The sequence below is a fragment of the Homalodisca vitripennis genome, chromosome 5 (assembly GCF_021130785.1).
Source record: "Homalodisca vitripennis isolate AUS2020 chromosome 5, UT_GWSS_2.1, whole genome shotgun sequence".
In the NCBI taxonomy this organism is placed as follows: Eukaryota; Metazoa; Arthropoda; class Insecta; order Hemiptera; family Cicadellidae; genus Homalodisca; species Homalodisca vitripennis.
Window position 1 is genome coordinate 180,458,988 of NC_060211.1, and position 24,095 is coordinate 180,483,082.

At 41.6% G+C, this 24,095-nt stretch overlaps 1 protein-coding gene across 2 annotated transcripts in view; it reads left to right on the forward strand.

The window, feature by feature from the left end:
• Nucleotides 1-24,095, forward strand: part of LOC124363255 (polycomb group protein Psc-like) — a 109,993-nt gene that overhangs the window by 69,484 nt on the left and 16,414 nt on the right. For both annotated transcript variants that reach the window (XM_046818458.1, XM_046818459.1), the window contains exons 2-4: nucleotides 110-243; nucleotides 14,019-14,219; nucleotides 17,168-17,264. In XM_046818458.1, coding sequence (XP_046674414.1) covers nucleotides 111-243; nucleotides 14,019-14,219; nucleotides 17,168-17,264 — 431 coding nt within the window. In that variant the 5' untranslated portion in view covers nucleotide 110. The remainder of the gene's footprint in view (nucleotides 1-109; nucleotides 244-14,018; nucleotides 14,220-17,167; nucleotides 17,265-24,095) is intronic.

The window sequence follows — 24,095 nt, forward strand, 5'->3', positions numbered from 1 at the left end:
TTTGGTTCATGAAATAACCTTTTATACAACAATATGGGTTTTAATATTATCCTACATAAACTCACTGAATAGTTGTAAGATGACATTGACCGACCTTGTGTTGTTCCAGGATGCAGGCACCACCGCTGCCTCAACAGCCCCGAGGAAGGGTCCGCCTCACGGAGGTCAACCCCCACCTCGTCTGCGTCCTCTGCCACGGATATTTCATCGACGCCACCACCATGGCCGAATGTCCCCATTCCTGTAAGTATCGTCTGTTTCTCCGTCCTCGATAGTGATCAAGTAGTTGCAGTAACGTAAAGATCGACCCAACGTTAACGTGAAAAGTACCCATGGGATTTGTAGCGCGTGTGTGTTTCTTTTATTTATTTTGTGAAGACACCAATTTACTAACAGTGTCTGCATTCTTTGTTGTCAACGATAGTAAAAACGCTTCCTGGGAGTTACCATAGGAAAACTCTACTTTTCCGTGACTATATATTTGATACAAGAGGTTCGTTGTTATGGTGTCAGTTTGTTGAGATCAAGGATCACTTGTGTAACCGTTTAGCCGTTTAGTTTCACAAGTAAGTGACCCTTATGTCCTGTCTATACCCTGAAGCCTCACTTAAGCGCTGGCTATGTCACTCCCCCCTTCCCCTACTCCAACAGCTGAGAATGTCGTTTGTCGCAAATTGATGTACTCTGCAAGAGGTGAAGGGGAAGGGGGAATAAAAAGACCCTCTCCCCTTCTAAAATTCCCGATCTACAATACAATTAATCTTTAACAGTGGTTCAATGCAACTATGAATGTGATGGACATTTTACTATGGAGTAATTTAATATTTTTATAATACGACATTTATTAAGTGTTAGGTTAGGTGAAGGAGCAGAGATTATCAAGCGATGAACACTTTGTTGATAAAGCCAATAGTAGTGCATATTTTCCAAAATAGATATTTCCTTTACCAAGCAATTAAGAATCGGGAATTAAGGGAATTGTGGTTTTAGATTTACAATTTGGGACAAAACTGACTCCACAATTTTATAAGATGAAAATTTGAGAAATATTTAACGTTAACGTCTATTATTTGGCATACTTGAAAGTTTTGTAGAATTTCCTTTTTAACATATCAGTGGAAAAACACAAAACTTAAAAAACTGTACATTGAATTGTTATTAATTTTCTAAAATTGATGTTAAAAAAAATCTTATTTGAACATTCAAAAGTTATTTGTGGCGGATATACTGCTGAAGTTTGCAAGCGATAACCTCCCCCCCCCCTTATAAGTATGTAATTATTGTTAACCCTCTTCCAAAAAAGGGATATGAAAATCAAGTTTCTCTTCCGGATTCGACTTTCGTTTTGGAATTTGTTTTGTATGTATATTCATTCTCAACATTTTCTATACATACTTCTGTACTTGAAATGAACTGCAAGTATTTCAATTTAAGTTTGCGCCCGAAATGACATGACAATTAATAAAAGTGCATGTCTTTATTGTGCCGAATTTTGGTACTTTTCCAGTAATGTCTTCAGTCAATTGGAGGCGCTCCGTGGATAGTTTAGTTGTTTGTTTAGTTACCACAGAATGTTATTTTCTATAGCTAATTATTACCCTTCGTGTTGACGCTGCACAGCTAGCTGGGAGGGAGGGACGCACACAGCCTTGCTGCGGCCAAGTAGCTGTGCTAGTCACGTGACCCCTGGCCTCCTCACGTCCCGGAAGGTAGCACCGGCAGCTCCGGCCACACTACGTGCCGGCATGTGTCTGTCTGTCTGTCTGTCTGTCCGCGCGTGCTCACGCCCGGCTCTCGGCAATTATGTCACTAATAGCACGCCCCCCCCTCCACACCCCTCCTCCCACACAGGCGGGGGGATTGTGTCAGGTGTAAATTTCCATTTTTAATTAAATCAACGGTACGCGTTTAATTTCCGAAAGTGTGGTTATAATTCAGTGTTTGGTAATTTGCGAATCTCCTTCCACGGATTGGAATGCGATAAATTCATATTTACAGTTACATACGTTGGTCCCCGGCCAGGTATTGTGTCAGGAACGAGCGATCTGTACAGGATGTCCGTAAATTGCGCTAAACTTTACCATTTCATTTGTTAGGTCAAAGTAAATAAGAAATGTGAAATAAAGTACAGTCCTATCTTGGTTAGTTTACTGTCTGTTTGTGTATTGTATGGGGAAATTATATATTTAAACTAAATAGAGGTATCAAATTAAAAATTTGAAAATTATTTAGCCTCTTTTGAAACATTTTCCAGAAATATATCGTATTAGGTTTCAAAATGGTGGTCATAAAAATTGTTTACACTGTTATAACCCTATAACGGGAGGTCTTATAAAAGGTTTGTAAGAATAGTAAAATATGGGTCACTTTAAGAGCTTAAGATTTGTATGCCGTATTTATTGTGTCGCTACGACAAATAAAGACTGAATAGGAAAAGTTTTTCTGAGCGCCACCCCTCACTTGCAATACACTAATCGAGCTGTTATAGTTGTTTAGTGAATAGCTCGTCGTCGTCATTTTTTCACTCTGTATAAATTTTATTTCAATCCTTCAGTACATGTAATTTTAAAATTTAGGTTTATCCGTCCATGTATTGTTACCTGGGACAGTGCGGGAGGTCCGGTGTGTGAGAGTCTGCGGGCTGGCCAGAGAGCTGAGAAATTGCCAATAAAAGACGGCCCACTGGTTACATATAAAGAGGGTTTGGAGTCTAGAGAGTAATGACTTTAGTGCAGCTGTTACAGCGCGAGGGTGAGATTGCTGATGTTGTAGTGTGGGGGGAGGGGGGGAGTAACTGTGAAATACATCATTTGCTCTCCGTCACTTCATCGCTGGTCTCTGAGCCGATTGTTATGTGGCCAGCAACATTTTAGCTCAGGTTTCGTTAAATTGTGTTTCATTCTATTGTAAACGTATCCTGCAGAAAAGGGAAATAGTCCTTCCCGTCTACATTACAAAGAAGTATGTAGATTTGTAACTGAACTATTGGGATTGCACATTAAGCAACATTTATCCAGATTCACAAATGACGGAGTTCTGGTTTACTTTAAATTGCATCGGCCGCCATTTTGAAACGAAATTTCATACCAAGCGGGCCTTAGCCGCGATAATTTCTTTAAGATCAGTTTTTGTATCTACTGTAGTTCAAACTTGTCAGCTTTTTTCGCCGGTCTTGGTAATCAAAATTTCTTATTGGATTTACCATTTTATATTTTGTAATCTAAAACTATTTACTTTTTCTGTGCGTCTTTTAATAACGGAGCTATAATTCTTTTATATTTGAATGGCCGGTAACCAAAGTTAGCCCAGGTATTTCCGAGATTTACTTTTGTGCCAAGTTTAAATTTGTTTGGACAGTTATCGGTGCTATAAGCCTCGTCACGCGTATAGCGTGTGAGCTAGCAACGTGTCCTAACAATGCATGCATTTTGTGGCAAACATACTATATACCAGTGAATCTTGAACTTCCTTTCAATTATGAAAAGTATGAAACAAAACCATCTAGAAGGCAGAACTAATCTAGCTTAGTTGTGTAAACTACCCATTATAGGAAGTTCTCTGACAATGAAACGGAGCTGAACATCTCAAAGTTTGTGCAAACAAAATACTAGGCTATTTTTCTGAAAATCTAAATGTAGGCTATAATGATATAATGATACCTATACATTTATGAGTAGTGATTAGATTGTAGGTCTACGGATAATGTTCCCACACGTACATTTCTCTGGATGCTATTGGAATACGAGATAGATTTTCATTGCGATACAGTATTACATCACTCCCCACTGGGGCCACTGATTTTTCACGTGTCACTAACATTTCAATTGCCTTCTCGGCAGCTCTCAACCAACCGCTTAGTTACCGGTACACCTGACCTGACCCTAGCGAGATTGTCTCCGCGGGGCACGGCTACACCACACATCATGTATTCCCCCTCCCCGCCCCACTCAAGCGACCGGTACAGGGTTTCCGCTTCCGGTGAGACTGGGAGTAGCCAGGTGCAGTGTCCGGCCCGCTGTACCATTAGCTGGGGATCGCTTGTGTTTACTCTCCTACTCGTCATCTCCCAGCGTCTCTTCACTCTCCTACTCGTCATCTCGTAGCGTCTCTTCACTCTCTTTTTCGTCATCTCCCAGCGTCTGTCTCTTCACTCTCTTACTCATCATCCCCTAGTGTCTCTTCACTATCCTACTCGGCACCTCCCACCGTCTCTTCACTCTCTTACTCATCATCCCCCAGTGTCTCTTCACTATCCTACTCGGCACCTCCCACCGTCTCTTCACTATCTTACTCGTCATTTCCTAGCGTCTCTTCTCAAGTTTCATCCTACCGTAATCATAATCTATCGACACGAACAGAATGTGTAGGCAGCAGCGGGTTAACTGTAACAGTCGAGTTATCCGAGGGTCGGGAGACGCATCATCACTTTAATGAGTCATCAAATGAAGCGGCGTCAAGAGGCCGGGGTAATTGAAAAGCTTGACGCCCGCCGCGACACGACAGTCCTCGCATAATTACAGGGTGGATGGCTCATTTGTTATCAATTTGCTGGTGGATTACACACCCGGGGGGTGCAAGGGAAGAGAGGGGGTGACTTCTGGCCATTGTCAGGAAGGCATTGCGACGTCAACATTTCTCGTTAACGTCTAGGATGACGTTTTACAGTACTAGTAATCTTCCGTTCAACATTGACGGATATAGCCTACTGGCCAATGTGACGTAGTCAGAAAAAAATTTTGGGGGATCAAGAAGAAATTGGGGGATCTCTCCCGGAAAAAATCAACTTTAAAAAGCTAAATAATAGAAAAGTTTTGACGCCTCTAAATAACTTCCATTGACGATTTATATTCATAATTAATTGTAGAGGCATTTCTTTAGTAGGTTCTGCAGGATTAATAATTGGAATTGATTAGACTTATGTTGTAATTTAGTTACAAAAAATGTGCTCTTCTTGTCTGCATAACACAGTGCATGGTATACAAATCCACACTGAGAAATGAAAACAAGTTAACGAGATTTTACAAAAGTAAAATTCTTCTTGACTTCTGAGTCATCGTATCTAGTACTTGCTCTGGAGAAACTGATATTTTCCCGTAGTAGACAGAGAGTAAGACAAGTGCAGTCAACCGCTCACTCCCCATTTTGTTCCTTAACAAGTTCTTGACCCGTTTCAATGTCGAGAACGATCTTTCAGCAGTGCATGTCAGTAATACTGAATTATTTAAATAATAGTAATGGTTTGTTAAAATGTTGCCAAAATTGCCAATTTTAGGGTTCTGGATCCCTGGATCGCTGACGGAACCAATAATAATGATGATTTTTTAGTAATCCGTTGCACCCCTCAAAAAGGCATGTGCAGAAATGTTAAATTTTCGAATTCAAACTGTTTGTAATAGAAGCTCCAAAAATAACTTTAGTTACATAAAATGGTAATCAGTATATATACATAAACAAGGTTATATTCATTAGTTAGACAAACTGTCTTATTGCACACAAAGTAGGCTACACTGATAGAAGATAACAATGCTGAAGTGAGAGTAAGTTTTGACCATTGAAACGGGACTTTGTACAATGATTAACTTTTCACACTTTTTATTAAAGCAACTCATTTGTAATTCTCATCATCATAAGTAATGTTTCATGGAATAAGACATTCGTACCTGGCAGGCAGCAGTTCTATCTTTACAGTAGACTTATTGCTGCAGCCGCTCTGCGTGGGTGTGGTAAACAGCGACAAAAGTTGCAAAGTTCGACCTCTAGACGTCATTTATAAATTAACAAAAATGAAACCACAGTAAATAATCCTTCCCAAACGCTATGCACATTTTTGTTACTTGTAGCTAGCCGAGTGTCGAGGATAACTCCTTAATACTCTTAGTTCAGTCAGATCTAGCTCTCGCCAAGGATCGAAATCTCAAACTGGCGTGTGAGGGCTTATTTCACCCCCGTAGAAAGAAACTAGAGTAGGCCGCACGAAAGGAGTCCAGTCCCCCACTACGCCCCCCTCATACACTGTTGCCAGTTTTACGTACATTGAAAATTACTGATCCGTCTTAAGATCTGTTGCAATAAACAAACATCGTCAAATGTTATCGTAAATAGGAGAAAGTATAAATGCGACCACAGCTACGACATAGCGAGATCGGCTGGTAGTCAACAAATAGTCGGCAAGATCGCTTCAACTAGTGTCATCGAACTACATTGGTACCAGTGACTATTGTGAGATCTGAAATATAACTTTCTTTCGGTTGCTAAGTACACTAAGATTGATACTACTCAGTTTGAACACTTACTTTACGACCTCGCAGTTTACTTTGCACTGTGTTACAATTATGTTCCTGAGATGTCGGATACATTGGAGTCGCGTCGGTTGTGTTTTTAGAAACTTTAATCTCCTAACGTGTTTCGTAGTAATATTAGCCTACCGAGTGTGTTGTTAATAATTCTTGTTCACTCTTCTTCTTTCGAAATGGCGTTATAATTAGGTATATACGAAATTTTTAGCGAAAACTGTCCAAAGCATTCGCAAATGTTTGTTGAACTCCTTCAGACCCAGATTGGAAGGACTGAGAAGACTACGGTGAAGTTCAATATATTTTTGGATTCTGTTGTGAGCACTAAGTGATTGTGTCCTAGTGAATCTTGTCCAATGCTACAAGTACCATTAGATCTCTCAGTTATTCATGAAAATAAATAAAATGTCTTGAGGGCTCTTGGCAGTGTGAGTAATGACACTATTGCACTCATTAAGATTAGAGTACTCCGCACAAAAAGAGTCCAGTCCCCCCTATACACCCCGCGGGACACTGTTGCCAGTTCTACGGGTATGGAAAATTACCGCCCCGCCTCAACGTCTGTTGCAATAAGCAATCGTCATCAGCTGTTGGCCTAAACATTTATACAACGTGCAAATCAAGCAACCGTTATCATAACCGCCTCAGAACTCATCAGAGTATCTCACGTGGGTCACAGTACTGATTATTTTCCACTTCACTGTTTTGGCGGGAGTGGGCCGCCCCGCGCCGGCGGGAAGGCAGTCACAATCCTCTCAGCTGATCCATTATTCACCCCCTCCCCCCGCACCACTCCGGGCTAAGCTGCGGAACACTCCGGCCGTGTAGTATTGACTGGCGGGCCCAACAGTCGCTAAATCCACCTTTTATTGGGTTAAGGACCATTTCGACCCTTGGGATCGAAATCCATTTGTCGGGTTGTTTTGTGAGTCCGATAACCGATGCCCCTGCTTGCTCCTCGGTCCATGCTCATGGAGGCGGTCTCATTGGAATGGGTTTTGATCGGAAATTCGATCCTTCAGTACTCATTCAACCTTTACCTTGCTAATGACTCTGTCCATCATTTCCAGTAGCCCTTCGCGAATCATGAACACTCTTGTGTGTACGAGTGTGTCTCTACAATGTAGACGGAGTTGCAAGTAATTGAGACAAATTACACGTTAATTGATTGACACGATCTTGTCGATAGAGTAAGCGGACCAATTAGCCGTATGAAGGCAGTATCCAACACGGTAATTATTGTTCACACTACACCGACCGGCTCGCCCGATGAAGACATTTCGTCTCACCCTGTAATTATCCGGAACACGTCACCTTCGCTCTCTACATGAATTATGTATCACACTTGGTGGACCCTGTAACATGCTCGACTTCCTCCCATTGTAGCCACCACCTACATTTTAGAACCTTTACGGGTTTTGTGTTCCTTTTCAACGTGGCTGGTTTTTGTATTCATTTTGTAATTACAAGTTCGTTTCTTAACAGCGAGTATTGCGAACACAATACTGCAGTCGCCGCATTGGTAAAAAAAAGAAATACGAGGTTATAAAATTGTTTAGTTGTAGATTTTTAATTAGTGTGTTTAGGTTACTAAATGATTTACTTTTATCACGATAACAAACATTTTAATTAGTTTAACGAATAAATACTTGTCGATATAATGCAGGCTATGTTTTATTATTAGTTCACAATATTAAACGTGTTCATGCTTCGTGGGTTTGTTCGGGCTGTATTCACTACTGTTAAAGACTAATAAATTCAAATAGCATTAATTTGACCCTTCGCAATTCTCACCTCACTATTCTACAGGACGTTGTTTTCGTGACACGTATTCTGCAGACAACATTGACACGCAAACTGCACATTGTAAGTGTGGTGGTTACACAAAGTCCATCCTTCTCGGTACCGGTGAGGACGGTGTGGAAAGGTTGTCAAAATCGATGAAGGACGCTCTATCTCTCCCAATGGCGGAGCGCGCGAGAGGAAAGTATTAAAATATGCAGCAGGGAAAGTTTTTCCCTCGGTTTCCAATTCCTGTCGCGAAACGCTATTTCTGCCGAGTTTCAGAGGGCTCAAGCTTGCGGGGGAGGGGGAGGGGGCACCCGAGAGGGTAGAATTCTTCTCGAAGCGGGTCGTTATCATAATGTAGATAGCCTTGTCGGGGATCAGCTGTGGACGCCGCGCCGCTCGGCGGAACTGTGCTTTATTGTGCTCTCCCCCCACCCCTCACCACTCACCCCCTGAATATTTGTCAGCCTTATTCCTAGTTCAGTCTCAGTTCTTAATGTACGATAGATAGAATTCATGAAAACTAAATACTGTATTTGAATTTACTTAATGACAATACATTTTTTGATCTAAGGTTTCTTATAGCTTATAGACTTATATAAAAACTTTCAAAATGATGTCTTAATAGTGTTAAACTGTGCTTTTTTAATAGTTTGTTATGGCTTTGATGCTGTTACGAAATTTGCAGCTTGCATGCATTTTGCAAAATAAAGTGGATCTGTTTTTACTTTTCCAACTTTGAATAGAACCTTTTTAATTGCACTGCTAAATCTACGATTTAAATGCAACGTTTAAATTAATGGGTTAAAATAATAAAAAATAGTTTAATTTTCACAATATTTTTAGACCAAAAATTAATAACGTATAGGTGAAATTATTTAACGTACGATGGTCATTCAATAGGTCCTTAAAAAGATTGAAAACTACTCTTTTTGGAAACAGGAAAAACCACTGAGAGCCAAATCTGGTGAATACGCTGGATGCTGCAACGATTCGAAATTCAATTCGGCCATTTTGGCCGCCGCCCACACGATAGTTCTTGTTGTCCTCGGTTAGCAATCGCGGCACCCATCTCGCGGATAGTTTGATGCAAAATCGAAGCGACTGAACCTCGTGATATCCCTGTAGCCTCAACTACTTCGCGCACTTTAATTCATCGATCGTTCTAAATCGTTTCCCGGATCATTTCGGGAGTAGTCGCCTCGATCTATGTCCATCATTTGTATCCGAACGGCCACTTTTAAACTCGTTTACGCAATTGTAAACTGTTGTAAACACAGGAGCAGATATGTCACAAACGGCACACAAACTAGATTTCGTTTCTTTCGGCGTTAAGCCTTTCAAATAAAAATGTTTTATCTCTGCCCGAAACTAACTTTTCTCCACTATTATAAACAAACAAAAGTTGTTCACTTCAATCGACAATAGCACCGAAACTACGCGATGGATCAAGTTGAAATTTTGACAGCGTCTATTCAGTAATGCTGCTTACGAACAAATGTTTTTTTTTTCAATTCTACGAGCTCTATCTCTTGGACTTTATAAGGACTTATTAAACGATCTTCGCATGTAGTGCACTGTACGATTTATAGTATTTAACCCGAACAAAGTAAGTAATTGCGGGGCCCTCGATAGTGGAAAATCACTCGTCACTGTGTCAGGCTGTCTGCCGCGGTATCAGTTAACATGTAGACGGTACGTTACACAACTGTGTTATGTCACAGCACCGTTACTGTGTCTGGGAGATGAACAGTCCAGGCTGTCTGCCGCGGTATCAGTTAACATGTAGACGGTACGTTACACAACTGTGTTATGTCACAGCACCGTTACTGTGTCTGGGAGATGAACAGTCCAGGCTGTCTGCCGCGGTATCAGTTAACATGTAGACGGTACGTTACACAACTGTGTTATGTCACAGCACCGTTACTGTGTCTGGGAGATGAACAGTCCAGGCTGTCTGCCGCGGTATCAGTTAACATGTAGACGGTACGTTACACAACTGTGTTATGTCACAGCACCGTTACTGTGTCTGGGAGATGAAACAGTCCAGGCTGTCTGCCGCGGTATCAGTTAACATGTAGACGGTACGTTACACAACTGTGTTATGTCACAGCACCGTTACTGTGTCTGGGAGATGAACAGTCCAGGCTGTCTGCCGCGGTATCAGTTAACATGTAGACGGTACGTTACACAACTGTGTTATGTCACAGCACCGTTACTGTGTCTGGGAGATGAACAGTCCAGGCTGTCTGCCGCGGTATCAGTTAACATGTAGACGGTACGTTACACAACTGTGTTATGTCACATCACCGTTACGTGTCTGTTAAATAATACATGGGCCTGCAGTTCAGTCAGGATCCTCGTCATATCGACATTTTAAATTTTAGCTATTTACAGTCCATTATATTGTTTCGTAAATGTTCGTACCATACCAACTTGTATAACAATTTTCAACTATCAAACTAACTATTACTAACTATTTTCTAACTATATTTCTCCGAGGTAGTGTAAAGGAAAATACTGTAGCAAATTTTGCGGCTTTACAAATCCTCATAGATATCTTTATTTTTATAGCACAAGATACTAGATAAATCTTTTGCTTCCTTCTGTTGATATAGTTTTAGTTCATTTTGTGATGGACATTGATATAACTGCTCTTGAATCTTAATCCTGAAGTCCTTCACAAATCGATCATCCAAATTAGGTTTTTAAATTTTTAGTTCTTATCTTTGGAGAAGTTTTTTTTTATATTTTCCTTCCAGGATTTTTTTTAAAAACTACGAGTTCTTTTTCTTGAATCATTAAACATAGTTGTCTTTCAAAATTATTGTTAACTTGCATTACAATATAACCTCTGACATCATTGCCCGCCTTACCACTGTCATAACTGAACTCTGCTCTGTCTGTCCACAGTCTGCCGCAGCTGCATAGTGCTCTACCTGGAGACCAAGAGCTACTGCCCTCACTAAACCTCTCTCATCATACCGGACTGTCTTACCACTGTCATAACTGAACTCTGCTCTGTCTGTCCACAGTCTGCCGCAGCTGCATAGTGCTCTACCTGGAGACCAAGAGCTACTGCCCTCACTAAACCTCTCAATCATACCGGACTGTCTTACCACTGTCATAACTGAACTCTGCTCTGTCTGTCCACAGTCTGCCGCAGCTGCATAGTGCTCTACCTGGAGACCAAGAGCTACTGCCCTCACTAAACCTCTCAATCATACCGGACTGTCTTACCACTGTCATAACTGAACTCTGCTCTGTCTGTCCACAGTCTGCCGCAGCTGCATAGTGCTCTACCTGGAGACCAAGAGCTACTGCCCTCACTAAACCTCTCAATCATACCGGACTGTCTTACCACTGTCATAACTGAACTCTGCTCTGTCTGTCCACAGTCTGCCGCAGCTGCATAGTGCTCTACCTGGAGACCAAGAGCTACTGCCCTCACTAAACCTCTCAATCATACCGGACTGTCTTACCACTGTCATAACTGAACTCTGCTCTGTCTGTCCACAGTCTGCCGCAGCTGCATAGTGCTCTACCTGGAGACCAAGAGCTACTGCCCTCACTAAACCTCTCAATCATACCGGACTGTCTTACCACTGTCATAACTGAACTCTGCTCTGTCTGTCCACAGTCTGCCGCAGCTGCATAGTGCTCTACCTGGAGACCAAGAGCTACTGCCCTCACTAAACCTCTCAATCATACCGGACTGTCTTACCACTGTCATAACTGAACTCTGCTCTGTCTGTCCACAGTCTGCCGCAGCTGCATAGTGCTCTACCTGGAGACCAAGAGCTACTGCCCTCACTAAACCTCTCAATCATACCGGACTGTCTTACCACTGTCATAACTGAACTCTGCTCTGTCTGTCCACAGTCTGCCGCAGCTGCATAGTGCTCTACCTGGAGACCAAGAGCTACTGCCCTCACTAAACCTCTCAATCATACCGGACTGTCTTACCACTGTCATAACTGAACTCTGCTCTGTCTGTCCACAGTCTGCCGCAGCTGCATAGTGCTCTACCTGGAGACCAAGAGCTACTGCCCTCACTAAACCTCTCTCAATCATACCGGACTGTCTTACCACTGTCATAACTGAACTCTGCTCTGTCTGTCCACAGTCTGCCGCAGCTGCATAGTGCTCTACCTGGAGACCAAGAGCTACTGCCCTCACTAAACCTCTCAATCATACCGGACTGTCTTACCACTGTCATAACTGAACTCTGCTCTGTCTGTCCACAGTCTGCCGCAGCTGCATAGTGCTCTACCTGGAGACCAAGAGCTACTGCCCTCACTAAACCTCTCAATCATACCGGACTGTCTTACCACTGTCATAACTGAACTCTGCTCTGTCTGTCCACAGTCTGCCGCAGCTGCATAGTGCTCTACCTGGAGACCAAGAGCTACTGCCCTCACTAAACCTCTCAATCATACCGGACTGTCTTACCACTGTCATAACTGAACTCTGCTCTGTCTGTCCACAGTCTGCCGCAGCTGCATAGTGCTCTACCTGGAGACCAAGAGCTACTGCCCTCACTAAACCTCTCAATCATACCGGACTGTCTTACCACTGTCAACTCTGCTCTGTCTGTCCACAGTCTGCCGCAGCTGCATAGTGCTCTACCTGGAGACCAAGAGCTACTGCCCTCACTAAACCTCTCAATCATACCGGACTGTCTTACCACTGTCATAACTGAACTCTGCTCTGTCTGTCCACAGTCTGCCGCAGCTGCATAGTGCTCTACCTGGAGACCAAGAGCTACTGCCCTCACTAAACCTCTCAATCATACCGGACTGTCTTACCACTGTCATAACTGAACTCTGCTCTGTCTGTCCACAGTCTGCCGCAGCTGCATAGTGCTCTACCTGGAGACCAAGAGCTACTGCCCTCACTAAACCTCTCAATCATACCGGACTGTCTTACCACTGTCATAACTGAACTCTGCTCTGTCTGTCCACAGTCTGCCGCAGCTGCATAGTGCTCTACCTGGAGACCAAGAGCTACTGCCCTCACTAAACCTCTCAATCATACCGGACTGTCTTACCACTGTCATAACTGAACTCTGCTCTGTCTGTCCACAGTCTGCCGCAGCTGCATAGTGCTCTACCTGGAGACCAAGAGCTACTGCCCTCACTAAACCTCTCAATCATACCGGACTGTCTTACCACTGTCATAACTGAACTCTGCTCTGTCTGTCCACAGTCTGCCGCAGCTGCATAGTGCTCTACCTGGAGACCAAGAGCTACTGCCCTCACTAAACCTCTCAATCATACCGGACTGTCTTACCACTGTCATAACTGAACTCTGCTCTGTCTGTCCACAGTCTGCCGCAGCTGCATAGTGCTCTACCTGGAGACCAAGAGCTACTGCCCTCACTAAACCTCTCAATCATACCGGACTGTCTTACCACTGTCATAACTGAACTCTGCTCTGTCTGTCCACAGCAGTCTGCCGCAGCTGCATAGTGCTCTACCTGGAGACCAAGAGCTACTGCCCTCACTAAACCTCTCAATCATACCGGACTGTCTTACCACTGTCATAACTGAACTCTGCTCTGTCTGTCCACAGTCTGCCGCAGCTGCATAGTGCTCTACCTGGAGACCAAGAGCTACTGCCCTCACTAAACCTCTCAATCATACCGGACTGTCTTACCACTGTCATAACTGAACTCTGCTCTGTCTGTCCACAGTCTGCCGCAGCTGCATAGTGCTCTACCTGGAGACCAAGAGCTACTGCCCTCACTAAACCTCTCAATCATACCGGACTGTCTTACCACTGTCATAACTGAACTCTGCTCTGTCTGTCCACAGTCTGCCGCAGCTGCATAGTGCTCTACCTGGAGACCAAGAGCTACTGCCCTCACTAAACCTCTCAATCATACCGGACTGTCTTACCACTGTCATAACTGAACTCTGCTCTGTCTGTCCACAGTCTGCCGCAGCTGCATAGTGCTCTACCTGGAGACCAAGAGCTACTGCCCCATCTGTGAGGTGCAGATCCACAAGACCAAGCCTCATCTCAACCTGAAGCCCGACAAGACGTTGCAGGACATCGTCTACAAGTTGGTGCCCGGACTCTTCCACGACGAGATGAGGAGAAGAAGAGCTTTCTATGCCAAATATCCTAACAGAGGTAAGTTGTGACCATTTCACCGTCCTGGACTTCAGAAGAAGATTCGATTTGAAATGTCGGAGTAGTCAACAATTGAAGTTAATTGAAATAATCAATAAAGGAAAAAAGTTCAATAACATAAAATAATGATGTAACAGTAATAGCTAGTTAACAATAAGAACAAGAAAACATGGCATATGAGTAGTAAAAATCGCTTAAAAATTCAAGCATTAAAGTTCGATTTTTTTAAATTAATTAAACACTGAATGAATTATTTTTAAAAAATAAATCTCGAAAAGCTAGGAAGTCAGTCCATAAGTTTCAAGAGTTCATCAAGATCCTGCAATTATGTTCTTTTTGAAAGTTTGATGTTTTTATACTTTGTACATTATTGATGGAATGAATTATTATTATTATTATTATTTCAAACTTTCTTTACTGAGACAGTATTATTCTTCAGAGTTCTAGATTAACCTGAACTGAGTATAAGGCAATAAATGTAAAGTATCAGACATCAGGTAGATATCGACGACTCTTTTAATGCTAGGTTTTTTGACAGTATCAAATTTATTTGTAATTATTCATTAAAAACGCGGGCTTAAGAAGTACCTAGTCTATCTACCGGATTGTTTACCACCCTTTGAGCCTTCTCGTGAGTACAATATTATAGAGTCGTATGTTCTAGACCTAAGAATAGAAGATTCTTTAATACAGTCACGTTGTAAATGTTCTTAGGTCAGACCAATATTTGTTGTTGCTCTCATCTAGCCGGCTGTTGGGTCGAGTTCTACCTACCGTTGTCTAAGATGGAACCACTCTGTATTGACGCGAGAAGGTAACGAGTTCTTTTCTTTCCGCAGACTGCACTCTGAGGCGTTAATGGGGTTCCCTTGTAGGGCCGGGTCTTGCTTTCGGTGATTGATCTCATGGTGACAGGAAATGTTCTTTTAACCTTGAACCGCGCACCGCACTTTTAAATTCTTCGCTTTGCTTTTAAATATACAGGGTGTCCCAGAACACTTTACCAATATTTTCAAGTATTAATCCTGGACCACAAACTTTCATATAAAAACTCGAAAACTCAATAATTACTCGAATAGCTGCAATTTTGTTTTTTTTTTCCTTAGTTGATTTAATTTGAGAACGGATTGTTGTAATGAGTTGAACCTAAAGGTCTAATTACAAAAAAGCAATTTTTTGAAGATTTATTACCAAAATGGCGGCTTCCTAAAAACTTTAAGCATAAAATATATTAAAAAATAACATACGAAAAAGTCACAATTATTACATTTTAGTTAGACAATTTAATTATAAATCCAACAATACCAAGTTTAAGAAAATCGGTTTATAAATATGAGAGATAATTCTCGTTTAAAAAACAAAGTACTAAACAATATCCATTGTTGATTATGAGACAACATGGGTTGCGAGCCGCCATTTTGAAAATAAAGCTCTATTACCGTTAGACAACCCGTTAGATTATAAATCTATGTAGAAAATTTCAAGTCATTACAACAATCGGTTCTCGAATTAAAAATAGTTAAGTGGAAAAAGAACAAAATAGCAGCTATTCGGGTAATTATTGAGTTTTTGAAAGTTTTAATATAACAGTTTTTTTGTCTTTGAATAATACTTGAAAATATTGGTAGAGAGTTCTGGGACGTCCTATATGAAAAAAGTTGAGATTCATCTTTTTGTCCCAAATTCTCTTGCTAAATTTGTTAGTTTCGCTTCAGATGAATGACAATCATGCGAGATTGGAGTACGCGCTAATATTTTAAAACATTGTACAGAAAGTAATCATGACAAGGACGTCTCGGTGGAATGTAATGTAATACATGCCGAGAGACGGCGGGGGGGGGGGAGCGGCGGCCGACCGGGTCCGGGGTCCGGGGCATTAATGAAACGGGGAAACTGATGAAAAATATCCGTCTGTGCCTTTGGGCGGCCTTCCACTTGATCTGCCATCAAAACATCCACTCGGCTCCTGGCGTCGATTGATGCTTCATCTTCTGTCAGCTGTTCCGGGTCTGTGAATGGAAACGTTTACTTGTGATTTATCTCGAGATGTTTCATTGTTTCGCCAATGATCAACATGATCAACAATTAAGGAAACGTTTACTAGTAATTTATCTCGAGATGTTTCATTGGTTTGTCAATGATCAACATGATCAACAAGTAAGGAAACGTTTACTTGTGATTTATCTCGAGATGTTTCATTGTTTCGCCAATGATCAACATGATCAACAATTAAGGAAACGTTTTTAAACTAGTAATTAATCTCGAGATGTTTCATTGGTTTGTCAATGATCAACATGATCAACAATTAAGGAAACTTTTACTAGTAATTTATCTCGAGATGTTTCATTGTTTCGCCAATGATCAACATGATCAACAATTAAGGAAACGTTTACTAGTAATTTGTTTCGAGATGTTTCATTGGTTTGTCAATGATCAACAATTAAGGAAACGTTTACTAGTAATTTATCTAGAGATGTTTCATTGGTTTGTCAATGATCAACATGATCAACAATTAAGGAAACGTTTACTTGTGATTTATCTAGAGATGTTTCATTGTTTCGCCAATGATCAACATGACAACAATTAAGGAAACGTTTACTAATAATTTATCTCGAGATGTTTCATTGTTTCGCCAATGATCAACAATTAAGAAAACGATATTTGCTCATTAAATTCATTATTTTTATTTTCTATAACAGTTTAATAATAATCAAGAAGTAAAATACAAACAGAATATTCATGTCTGATTGTTTAAGTCTACAACTGTAACAGTTCCGTCTTAGTAATTTTGGAATATGTAACATACTGATTATTTTAACCCTTCAAGGTACAATATTGTTTATACTTATTCTTTAAAATGCGTGATCATCAATCGCTCATATCCAATTTCGGATATCAGCATGACAACCTATAACGAACGCTTGTCTCACTGCCTGATGATGTTCCAGATCTGTATTTGAGCCCCGAGGCCCGAGGTGTGGGTGTGGAGAGGATCATCTACTCGCCAGAAGACAGCATCAGTCTCTCCATAGAGTACTATGATGAGTAAGTAGAACTGTCAGTGGTCAACTCTTCTGTAGCCTCTATGTAGTCGTCTCAGTGACTCTCTTCGTAATTCTGTCGCTACTAAGACCTTTAACTTGATAGTGTAATACTAAGGGACTTGCTTGTTGTCATTAATCTAATGATTAGTATTTGTCCTGCGATCTAAAATACTTTAAATTTCTTATTGGTCCTCCGTTCGTAAAAGTGTTGCCTCAGACTTCTAAGTAGTAGTAGGCTACAAAAAGTTTAACAGCGCATAAGAATTTCCGGAAGGGAGAAATTGGTCATTGAAATTCAACTTAAAGCTCGATAAATTAACAAAAAGGAATTTTTGTTGTTCTGCTTGTTGATATTAAGATTAGAGAGGGACTTGCTTGTCAATAATCTAATGATTAGTATTTGTCCTGCGATCTAAAATACTTTAAATTTCTTTTTGGTCCTCCGTTCGTAAAGTGTTGCCTTAAACTTCTAAAATAATTAAATGTAAGCTTAGTACAACAAAAAGTTTAACAGCGCATAAGAATTTCCGGAAGGGAGAAATTGGTCATTGAAATTCAACTTAAAGCTCGATAAATTAACAAAAAGGAATTTTTGTTGTTCTGCTTGTTGGCAGAATAAGGCTGGGAAGAAAAACTTCAAAATATAGTAAAAGTAATCTTAATAGAAAAAGTGTATCAGCCCTAAGAATTTTAAAAAGGGAGAAATTGGTCATTTAAATTCAACAAAAAGCTCGACAAGTCCACGAAAAGGTATTTTGTGATCTTCCTGTTGATATTCAAATAAGAGAGAGACTTATAACCACTAAAGATAAGTATTTTTTAAGTCCTCGAGAAAAATAACGTTTTAGAAATATCCCAGGGTATACTAGCTCTGGCTGTGGCATTGTATGAACCAAGTGCTCGGCACAGGCCCAGTGAGGGTACGGAGTAGGGACGCTGTGCTCGAAGTGTTGCGGAGTGGGTTTACCAAATATTGAATGATCCTTGTCAATAAAAAACGCGTTGAAAGAGAGGAGGGGTGCAATCATGGCACCCCCTCTCACCCCCCACCGTCACAAATCACAGCGGTGTCGGGTGTTGAATGTTGAATCATCGATGAGCCCCGCTTCGCGTCAGATTACTACACCGGTTGTGCGGTACAAACAGGGACAGCTCCGATAAACCTGGCTCGTTTAGGCTCGGATTACCGCAGTCGGAGGATATCTCTTCTCGTTAATGGTTTCGACGCTGTCAATGGATTGTTCGTTTTGCTGAACGCAATTAGGACATATTTCTACATCATCGACAGTTCCTGGAGACCTTGCTGCACACGCAAGCACGGTAAAGTGTAACCCGTACTATGGCCGTAGTAACCGATACTCGCCCGTACTGTATTGTCTGTCCATAGTTCTGTTCAACTTCCTTGCACAAGCATGTACAGGAACTGATATTAAAAAGGTTCGGAGTCTAGTATTACAATTACTCGTTCTGTTTTGTGTCTTTTATAAGTTCTACAGACTGTTAACATTTACATTTGTGTTTAAGAAAGAATATCGGAAGATGTGTGCAGCCGAAGCGTAGTTATCTCGGAAAGACTGAAATAAGATCCGGTTTCAATTCAGTATTTAAAATATTGTTATAAACTCTTGATTTAGTGAGTGTGTGTTTTTTTTGTTTTTTTTTTGAGGAGGGGCCGATCCCCTTTTAAGCTTTATCCTGCCCGTCCTCATGGGCCACTTGCCTGTGCGAGGATCTTATCAAACAGAATAAGGGGGAGAGTCGATACAGTACAAGATCGATGGTACTGAAAAAAGTGCAAGGGTCACAGACAGGATTCGAACCTGCGCTATCTCTAACTCAGACTCGAACGTGAATTGTGTCGGTAAGCCTTACTACCCACACAACTTACAGCACGATGTTGTAATCTCGCTGGTGTAACACGATCCTGTTACACGTACATAACGGTTCCAAAGTGTACAACACGCACCGCTTTACATAACTCCTTCTGAGTGAAATCATATGTTTAGACGAACCTGCGCTATCTCTAACTCAGACTCGAACGTGAATTGTGTCGGTAAGCCTTACTACCCACACAACTTACAGCACGATGTTGTAATCTCGCTGGTGTAACACGATCCTGTTACACGTACATAACGGTTCCAAAGTGTACAACACGCACCGCTTTACATAACTCCTTCTGAGTGAAATCATATGTTTAGACGAACCTGCGCTATCTCTAACTCAGACTCGAACGTGAATTGTGTCGGTAAGCCTTACTACCCACACAACTTACAGCACGATGTTGTAATCTCGCTGGTGTAACACGATCCTGTTACACGTACATAACGGTTCCAAAGTGTACAACACGCACCGCTTTACATAACTCCTTCTGAGTGAAATCCTATGTTTAGGCGACCCGCGATTAAACCTCTCGACGGAGATATTGAACATCTCACAATCTTTACTTTGCGACAAAATCGGACTCGCCTTTGAAAAATTTTTAATTTAGTTTCGATATATGGGAAGCCAAAGAAAGACTTGTAGTGAGGGTACTAGAGACAGCCAGCCAGAGCCGCGTGGGAAGTATGAATGGGTAGCGGCAGGGCGTGGCCTGTATTGATCTACTACACCGTGGCCCTAGCTCGCACACCGCACTGTTTACAACACTGTCCTGTCATACCGACAGTTCTCACTCGGACTCATAATCTCATTGGATTTGGTAACAGACTAACCCAGACACGTTGGCCGACACCCAAAGGGAAGATTCGACTCTTCAAACACCCCAGTGCTTTCATTTCGGTTGGAAGTAACGAAGCTACAAACCCTGTCAGAAGTTCTCTGTCACGCCACATCTACCGACTCAGGAGTAACGAACAAATACTGACCTCGCATCCGTGGCGATGAGAATTATTGTGTACTTCACAGCTTCAGATCGATACATCTTAAATGTCCAATTGTGTTCCTTTTGTTTGTACCAATGTGTCAACTCGAGGTTGACGGTAAATGTGTAACACCGTGAACTACAGGAGTTACTCTGGCTTACAGTATGTTCCTTTATCAAATTTATGATTTTGTTTAGTTTGCAGCCCAACCTGTGTTGAAAATTCGAGTTAATCTCCTCACCATATCGCAGTGTGCAAAGTAGACTTAATCACAACTTAAAATATTATTTACGTATCTTAGTTAAGCAAAATATGCAATTCGGGTTCAAAACTCATTAAATATTATATACACATTTAGTTAAAATAACAATTTCCCTAACGACGCCGCCTGCTTGTAGACTGATGGTTAGAGGCTGGGAGCAGTCTCTTTCCCCGAAATTCCTTTTTTTACCACTTCCTGCATTTTTACTAAAATAGGCTACAACAACAATCTTTCAAAATATTTTAGAAATCTTAACTTAATTATTTTTGTAATAATATACATACACTTAAATAACCGTGTATTTTGGCAGTATTGGTATTTGGCATTTATTTGGTATTTATTTGGCAGGTTTCTCCGGAAGTGTCAGTTGGCGGTGAAACGCAGTTCTCCGGACAATGTGAAATCATGGTATCAGTCCGGCAGTGAGGTTACGGTTCCTAAGAGGAAAATAAAAATTTATGAATACCTAGAGACTAAAATCTCTAGAGAATGCACTCACTAGTCGTCGAAAAAGGCAAATGGAGTTAATTTTTCATTACGGGAGTAAATACTGTATCGTGTTGAAGATGTGCAGTAAACATCGATTTTCACTTACAGGAGTAATTAGCTGTTAATACCTTAGGGTCGACCTCAAGTTGTGGGCTGTAGGGCGCAGGGCGGAGGGCGCGATGACAGATGTAGGTGCCATTAAGGAGGTTAGATGAGCTGTGAGTTTATAGGCATTAACGGGGGAGTATATCTACACTTTACACGCCCTTGGTGTAAGAGCTCAGCTCATGGACTCTTCTTGGAGTTCATTCAGGAAGTTTCGTTTATTATCGAACTTGCAGTAATGTGTTGAAATGCTCTTAAATATTTTCAATGTAAACAATAATAAAAACATTTAATTAAAGGCGTGTACATGAAATTTGTAGTTTTGTAAATGAACCTCCACTCTATTGTAATTTTTAATTAAACTGTTCGTTACAATATTTTACATAGTTTTAAATTTACTGCTAAATCTAAAAGTGTTAAGATTTAACATTTTTATATTTAGTAAAAGTTTAATTCTTACCCCCTTAAAAAGTGTTTTACGTACATTAGTAATGTAGTCTGCAAATATCAATAACATTTTTTTAAATCACTAGGCTACACTATCAAAACTTGAACAAGAACAAATAACCTTCATTGAATGGGAAACAGTACTATCATATGACCTTTTAAAGAAATATTTAGGCATGACGATGATATAAATTCTTGTGCCTAATGAAGATAGCTGGAACACCTAGTTGAATACTAACCCAACACTAAAACAACATGAAGAACAACTTCAAGAATCCATCACACCAAACAGCTCCATCACGTGCCTAACGATTCTGTCACAAAACTATCAAATGGTGTACAACAAGAAGAATCCATCACACCAAACAGCTCCATCACGTGCTAACAAGGATAGCTGGAGTACCAGTGAGTTTCCTTAGTGACGGAGATGTCCAGGAGATTCTGGCACAAGACTATCAAGTGGTGTACAACATGAAGAATCCATCACACCAAACAGCTCCATCACGTGCTAATAAGGATAGCTGGAGTACCAGTGAGTTTCCTTAGTGACGGAGATGTCCAGGAGATTCTGGCACAAGACTATCAAGTGGTGTACAACATGAAAAATCCATCACACCAAACAGCTCCATCACGTGCTAACAAGGATAGCTGGAGTACCAGTGAGTTTCCTTAGTGAAGGAGATGTCCGGGAGATTCTGTCACAAAACTATCAAGTGGTGTACAACATGAAAAATCCATCACACCAAACAGCTCCATCACGTGCTAACAAGGATAGCTGGAGTACCAGTGAGTTTCCTTAGTGACGGAGATGTCCAGGAGATTCTGGCACAAGACTATCAAGTGGTGTACAACATGAAGAATCCATCACACCAAACAGCTCCATCACGTGTTAACAAGGATAGCTGGAGTACCAGTGAGTTTCCTTAGTGACGGAGATGTCCAGGAGATTCTGGCACAAGACTATCAAGTGGTGTACAACATGAAAAATCCATCACACCAAACAGCTCCATCACGTGCTAATAAGGATAGCTGGAGTACCAGTGAGTTTCCTTAGTGACGGAGATGTCCAGGAGATTCTGGCACAAGACTATCAAGTGGTGTACAACATGAAGAATCCATCACACCAAACAGCTCAATCACGTGCTAACAAGGATAGCTGGAGTACCAGTGAGTTCCTTAGTGACGGAGATGTCCAGGAGATTCTGTCACCTATCAAGTGGTGTACAACATGAAGAATCCATCACACCAAACAGCTCAATCACGTGCTAACAAGGATAGCTGGAGTACCAGTGAGTTCCTTAGTGACGGAGATGTCCAGGAGATTCTGTCACAAAACTATCAAGTGGTGTACAACATGAAAAATCCATCTACAAAATCACGTGCTAACAAGGATAGCTGGAGTACCAGTGAGTTTCCTTAGTGACGGAGACATGGCACAAGACTATCAAGTGGTGTACAACATGAAGCAAACAGCTCCATCACGTACTAACAAGGATAGAGTGAAGTGACGGAGATGTGATTCTGCATCACTAACAAGGATAGCTGGAGTACCAGTGAGTTTCCTTAGTGACGGAGATGTCCAGGAGATTCTGGCACAAGACTATCTGGTGTACAACACTAGCTGGAGTACCAGTGAGTTTCCTTACGGAGATGTAAGACTATCAAGTGGTGTACAACATGAAGAATCCATCACACCAAACAGCTCCATCACGTGCTAACAAGGATAGCTGGAGTACCAGTGAGTTCCTTAGTGACGGAGATGTCCAGGAGATTCTGGCACAAGACTATCAAGTGGTGTACAACATGAAGAATCCATCACACCAAACAGCTCCATCACGTGCTAACAAGGATAGCTGGAGTACCAGTGAGTTCCTTAGTGACGGAGATGTCCAGGAGATTCTGGCACAAGACTATCAAGTGGTGTACAACATGAAGAATCCATCACACCAAACAGCTCAATCACGTGCTAACAAGGATAGCTGGAGTACCAGTGAGTTCCTTAGTGACGGAGATGTCCAGGAGATTCTGGCACAAGACTATCAAGTGGTGTACAACATAAAGAAGAATCCATCACACCAAACAGCTCCATCACGTGCTAACAAGGATAGCTGGAGTACCAGTGAGTTCCTTAGTGACGGAGATGTCCAGGAGATTCTGGCACAAGACTATCAAGTGGTGTACTACATGAAGATACATCCACACCGATCTACTCCACCACGATGGAGTACGTCCTTGTGAGTACGCCCGTGCCCTTGTTTCGCACCTCTACCAGTCTCCGCTCTCCTCATGCAACTCTGGCCGGCTCAGCTCAGTTCAGCCAGGTGGAACGCAAACACCTGTGTAAATAACTCGGTAATAACCAGTGCTGCCAACACACTCCTGATATTCGTGTAATACCCTCACATTCCCCGCTCTGCCGGTCCCCGCCTTACTTTCACCCTACGGCCGGCCTAGCCTTTCACCGCCGGTTTGGCTGTCGGCCCGGCATTCCTACGTCACGGCAGGGCGTCTGGGAGTCTCACGAGATCAAGCATGCATTGACACAACCGAATGTGAATATGATTCTCTCTTAGAAATAAAATTATTTCTGATAATGAATACCCCCGTGATGCTCCGGAATAAAGCATATTTGGATTTTATTTTTATGTTACGGAGTATATGTACTCTA